The sequence below is a fragment of the Oncorhynchus mykiss genome, chromosome 8, assembly GCF_057628025.1.
Source record: "Oncorhynchus mykiss isolate SJ-2025 chromosome 8, ASM5762802v1, whole genome shotgun sequence".
In the NCBI taxonomy this organism is placed as follows: Eukaryota; Metazoa; Chordata; class Actinopteri; order Salmoniformes; family Salmonidae; genus Oncorhynchus; species Oncorhynchus mykiss.
In genome coordinates, this window is record NC_143029.1 from 55,545,273 (window position 1) to 55,551,896 (window position 6,624).

A 6,624-nucleotide genomic window follows, 5' to 3' on the forward strand; every position below is an offset into this window, starting at 1 on the left:
ATAAATTCAAGAGGTACATTTTTTTAAAGGATTTATTAGCAGAGATTACATTTTAAAAATGATATCACTTAAAATACCACAATCTCGGATGAAAACATATTTGAGCATTTATTTATTATTTACTGTTGGGCTACATATCCATTATGTCATGGGTTGGCTTTTGCACAGTATTTGCATCCAACCCGTTCATTAGTTTGTACGTTGCAGTACAAAGGATCCAATGAAAAACTGGACTCCGGTAAGGTGCTTCAAAGCAAAATGTTTTGTCATAACTGTGGCACTATGCCAAAACGTGTAACAGGAGAGAGTCGCCTACTGTGAAGATTTAACAGACAGTTATCTCTGGCTGCGAGAGAAGAGATTTACATTTTTCAACGCGCAAAAAAAGACTCGCTGTTATTGCAACATGGAACAGGTGTGTGTGTGTCCGTGCGTGCGTGCGTGTGTGAGATTCTAGGAAAGAGGGGGTGAGTGTGAGAATGAGAGAGCGCGTTCGTGCGTGTGTGCGTGAGGGGGGGGGGGTGTCATAGGTTACATTCGTGTTTTTTGAAGAAGCAGTTGCAGTTACATAGACCCTTACGAATGTTACCTGTGAAACAATATGCACTAACACATACCTATCCATCCATCCAAATAACCCACATGAAACGCTGTTAGGCCGATATCAAATAATCATGTGACAGGCGTGGCCATGTAATGTTAACGTTATAATAGCCCATTTACAGGTTACAGGTTTATCAGACCCTATAATTATTTGTATCAATGGTGCATCAGCAAATGTGAAATGTACCTGATGATGATCGATGAGTATCCTCTCTTCTCCCTTATGCGGGCTCTCGGGCCACAGGTGATAGCTGGAGCCGTAGTTAGGGCTGCTCTTGCTGCTACTGCCAGTCGCAGACGAGCTCCCTCCGTACGGCTGCGTTGGTGAGTTTACACGAGAGTCGCGGCAATTATGCTGCGGCTGGTTGGGGTGCTGTGGCTGGTTGGGGTGCTGTGGCTGGTTGGCTTGGTTTGTCCTCCCTGGCTTATTGCGGTCTTGGTCACAGTGCTGCGGACGCCCCTGTGCGTCTTGCTGATGCTGTTGCAGCAGTGTTGCCTGGTTATTCCGACAGAGCTCTCCTGAACCGTTGGCGCAGTAGTAGACAGGGAAGCTGCTCCCCACCAGTAGCTGTTGTTGAGCTCGCAATTGTGGGAGTTGCTGTAGCTGTTGCAGGTCCTGAGTCTGGGACTCGAATGCTCGCCGATTAGCCTCGATTGACTCACATACATTTATAGTGCGCCCCTTCTGTGAGTTTGCTCGGGTTGTTTCAGGGGAGGGGTCCCTGTGTTGGAGTCTGCTGTGCTGCTGCTGCTGTTGCTGCAACAACTGCTTCTGGTCTCGGTGCCCTCCTCCTCCACCTCCCCGGTAGCGTTCCACGTTGCTCGCCTGTTGATAATTGTCACTGCTTTGCAAATTATCCCCGTGATTAGATTCCTGCAAAAACAGCAGAGAGGACGACGGCGGCAAAGATGGGGAGGGCTGCGGCGGGTGAGTGAGGGGCTGGCGCTGGCGCTGGTGAGAAAGGCTCGCCTCCTCGGAAAAATTGCAGTGGCAGCTCTGAAAAAAAGGCTGCTCCGACTGCGGATGGGAACCGGCTGCGGCCCAAAGGTTCTGCTGTAGGTGCGCTGGCTGCCCTGCGGGTTCACAGACCCGGTGTGAAGGTCGCTGGGCGATGTCGTAGCTTGTTAGAGGCGGGGGGTCGCCGTGCTGCGGCTGACAGGCATGGATACCTCTTCGAGAGGGCTTGCTCAGACAAGGCAGTTGGTGGTGGTTCAGGTAGTGCGAGGTGGTAGTCGAACGCTCTCTGAAAGACGGAGGAGGGGGCGGCAGACTGAAAACTGGAGCGACTGGGTTTGGGTCTTGGCTCTGCACGCTGCCTCGCTCTTCGTCGGGGATTTGGTGCTGATAGACAGCTCCCGCGTATCGATGCCTCATCCCCTTAATAGCCGCGTCTTACTGTGGATGCTCCTTTGCCTTGTATAGCTCGGACACCCGTTCATTGCGATCAGTCCCAGCAGAATAGAGCCGACTCGTCTCATTGGTAGGTTTGACCAGGACCTGCCTTAAAACGTCACCGTACGGCCAAAACACCGCCTTCGTTAGAATATTGGTAGCCACATATGCACACATGTTAGTGTATAGAGCCTCAACGACAACAATGCGCGCAACTGATTTAGTTGATGCGACAACCAAATGGGGATGAAAGTGTTAAGATCCTTTGCAGGCTTGATCTATATGGCCAATAATTTATAAACGCATTGGATCTTGACTATCGAATATCCACTGTTGCCACAACCACCATGCATGTCATCGGGCGATCACTTTTCCTCCAACTGAATCTGCTTTAGCTGTCTACCCTGAGAGCTATACCATAACTAGGCTTAGCCTACTCGGTTGTGTCACTACTCGGTCTATAGGTCTACAATACAAGGTTCTATAAAACTCTACTTCCAACCACTCATCATAAGCATCAACTGAAAGGCCTAATTAAAAAAGTAATGTAATGCAACATCTCAAAAGACTTCACATACTTGGTCCATAGAGTCCATTCGATAAAATTGTTTTTAATAATGGTCGATAACCCTCTCCTATCTTATCGTTGAGACTTGCAGGTCAGTGTTTAATATTTCATCATGAGTAGACATGGTTTTGGATTACCAGGCAGAAAAAAAATCGGCATGATATCATGCACAGTGGTTTTGAGCACAACAAAATGTGCAACCATAAGAGGTGCTCACAAGGCCTATGTAAAAACACTGTAGCTGCTGTCGGATTGCGTTACACACAAAGCATAATGATATAAAAGCATTTGGTTGTCTGGCAACATGGTAGGATTTGTTGTGCAGGCCATTTTAAGACAACCTGCCGATAGATCCGAGGGAGGGAAAGAGCGAGGGCGTGAGCGAGGGAGAGGGGAAGGGCAAAGAGGGGGAGAGCGCTGCCCAAGCTTCTGAAAGAGATAGCCAAATTTGAAAGAGAAATCCAAATTTGAAAAACTCCCATATCTACTGGGTGAAATTCCACAGTGTGCCATCACAGCAGCAAGATTTGTGACCTGTTGCCACGAGAAAAGGGCAACCAGTGAAGAACACACACCATTGTAAATACAACCCATATTTATGCTTATTTATTTTATCTTGTGTCCTTTAACCATTTGTACATTGTTAAAACACTGTATATATATATATAATATGACATTTGTAATGTCTTTACTGTTTTGAAACCTCTGTATGTGTAATGTTTACTGTTAATTTTTGTTGTTTTTCACTTTATATTTTCACTTTGTATGTTGTCTACCTCACTTGCTTTGGCAATGTTAACACATGTTTCCCATGCCAATAAAGCCCTTGAATTGAAATTGAATTGATAGCTAGCTGGTGAGCGAGCGACAAAAATACTCACCAGTGGCGGTTCTAGCTTGTTCCCTGGGCGAACCCCCAAGGGAACAAAAACATAAGTACCATCCTATATCACACAAATACACAAATAGAATAACACAATTATAAAGAAGAGAACCTGATTATTACACTACTAATTGCATTACTGATTGCATTAGTACTGTACAAAGTTACAGGTGTGCTATTTGATAGATTCCCCCGCTCCCCCTACCTCGGGCTTCCAGTGGGGAGACCTGAGGTCAACCTAGCCCCACCCCCTCCCTATCTCGTACTTCTGAGTGGGAAAGGCATGATGTCGTTAACGTGACGTGCAAATGAGCGATATAAAACCGATTGTGCAAATATCACCATTCAGAATATGTTTTTCAATTGTTTAAATGTTATTATTTGTTATTACTATTATTATTATTTTCCGTGTGGGCGCCCCGTGCCATCCTGGGCAAGATCCCGCCATGGGCGGCTGCCCATGTCGCCTATACCTAAATCCTCCACTGCAACTAACTGAAGGACAGCGACCAAGGAGGGTGGAAAGGGAGGAGAGGGGGAAACCCAAAATTATATGTGAATGATGATCTGTGTTTACGGCAAAAAAGGGAAGGGGGTAGTGGTTAACTATCCATTTCGAAGGGGACAAACACATTTCAAAATAAAACTGACAATCGCCTATAGGCCTAACTTTATAAAACTGACATAAGTCATAAAACTCAAAAATGACATGTTGACAGTTTGCGTAGAAGCTGGAGAGAGTGGGTGGGCAAGAGAGAGGAAGCAAACTCATGTTCCTCATACATTAGGAGTACTTCTTAATAAGTAATACTTTCCAAAGCTGGCTCAGCCATTTTGAGTTTTGATGGGCCTCAGACTGCAGATGTAGACCCTTTCGTCAATAGTTGGGGGGGAAGGCTTAGGTACACTCTGTTTTATAGCTCCTGTGAAAAACTGAAGGAATTTGGAGTAGCCCTGGCCAGCATCACATTAGAAACCTGATCATTTTCATTAAGTAATTGGTCGTTGTGACCTGTGTGGGTTCCTTGGCAAGATGGAGTTTCATTTGGTCGTTTGGGATGCAATGTTACTGCTGCCATGTAAATAATTAAATCAAACTTTTACAACTCTTACACAAACACAAACGTCCACGAACACGAGTGTTGACACACACAAGCACAAGAGTGCGCATTCCAAAACACACACGCTCGCTCGCATGCACACTCACTCACTCACACAGACACTCCACTCCTCCCACCCTCTCTCTCTAGCAAAAAAAAAAAAAGACTGGCATGCCTATTTAATTCCTCTTGGATTTAGCCCACATACCAGAACCCATCCTTCTTAGCTTGACTATTTGCATTAGGAAGCCTGTTGTGTGTCTAGCCTTGGTGACATCCCATAAGAAATACCGTGGAAGCTCAGTGACACATAAATGGTAGTGTAGAGAACACGGGCAATGGGGAAGCAGTTATACCTAACACAGGAAGCAGTTATATCTAACACAGGAAGCAGTTATACCTAACACAGGAAGCAGTTATACCGAACACAGGAAGCAGATAAAAAGACCGTAATCACAGATTAAGTTGTATATACACTGAACCAAAATGGAAACACAACATGTAAAGTGTTGGTCCCATGTTTCATGAGCTTGAGGCCCATTATCGTGCCGTTCATCCGCCACCGTCACCTCATGTCTCAGCATGATAATGTGTTGCCCCGTGTCGCAAGGATCTGTTCACAATTCCCGGAAGCTGAAAATGTCCTAGTTCTTCCATGACCTGCATGCTCACCAGACATGTCACCAATTGAACAAGTTTGGGATGCCCTGGATTGACATATAAGACAGCGTGTTCCAGTTCCCGCCAATATCCAGCAACTTCGCACACAGTGGTGGAAAAAGTATCCAATTGTCATACTTGAGTAAAAGTCTAGATACCTTAACAGAAAATGACTCAAGTGAAAGTGAAAGTCGCCCAGTAAAATACTACTTGAGTAAAAGTCTAAAAGTATTTGGTTTTAAATATACTTAAGTATCAAAAGTAAATGTAATTGCTAAAATATACTTCACTATTAAAAGTACAAATAATTTCAAATTCCTTATATAATGCAAACCAGATGGCACCATGTTGTTGTTTTTTGATTGTCTTACGGATAGCCAGGGGCACACTCCAACACTCAGACATCATTTACAAAGTATGTGTTTCTTGAGTCCGCCAGAACAGAGGCAGAAGGGATGACCAGGGATGTTCTCTTGATAGGTGTGTGAATTAGACCCTTTTCCTGTCCTGCTAAGCATTCCAAATGTAATGAGTACTTTTGGGTGCCAGGGAAAATGTATGGAGTAAAAAGTACATCATTTTCTTTAGGGATGTAGTGGAGTAAAAGTAAAAGTAGTCAAAAATATAAATAGTAAAGTACAGATACCCCAAAAAACGACTTAAGTAGTACTTTAAAGTATTTTTACTTAAGTACTTTATACCACTGTTCGCACAGCCATTGGAAGAGGAGTTGGACAACATTCCACAGGCCACAATCAACAGCCTGATCGACTCTGCAAAGGAGATGTGTCACGCTGCATGAGATAAATTGTGGTCACACCAGATACTGACCGTTGCACCAACAGATGCATATCTGTATTCCCAGTCATGAAATCCATAGATTAGGGTCTAATGAATGTATTTCAATTGAATGATTTCCTTATATGAACTGTAACTCAGTAAAATCTTTCAAATTGTTGCATGTTGTGTTCCTATTTTTTTTCAGTATAATAAGAGCAGGTGCAGGTTAGAGAAAATAAAACACATTCTATTGAATAGAGGGGAAATGGAAACTATCTTGTGCTGTGGTCAACGAAGTCAACAAAAATAAGGATTCAACTACAATAGTGAGGATACATGGGAAATAGTAACGTTGGATGCATCTATCCGTTCTCCACATCTTCTGTGTGTATGACCTGTAGGTATGCCCTATTGCATTCTGCAATAAAGATAGCGTTTTCACTACGACCCAAACCCGCCAATGTCTCGTCAGACTCAACACCTATGCATGTGTAGCATGACATGATTTGGTTAAACAGTGCACACTCTGTGCCTGTCTGTTCTCTGAGTCCAACAGGCTCTGTGTGAATCTATCCATGTGTAATGAGAGTTGCCTTCTCCCTCGTATTCTCTTTGTGCTCACTGTGAGAAGCGGTGG

The 6,624-nt window shown here is 44.3% G+C and overlaps 1 protein-coding gene across 2 annotated transcripts in view; it reads right to left on the minus strand.

The window, feature by feature from the left end:
- Nucleotides 1–2,493, minus strand: part of LOC110530934 (small conductance calcium-activated potassium channel protein 2) — a 65,782-nt gene extending 63,289 nt beyond the window's left edge. For both annotated transcript variants that reach the window (XM_036985675.2, XM_090181996.1), the window contains exon 1: nucleotides 791–2,493. In XM_036985675.2, coding sequence (XP_036841570.2) covers nucleotides 791–1,978 — 1,188 coding nt within the window. In that variant the 5' untranslated portion in view covers nucleotides 1,979–2,493. The remainder of the gene's footprint in view (nucleotides 1–790) is intronic.
- Nucleotides 2,494–6,624: the final 4,131 nt, after the last annotated feature.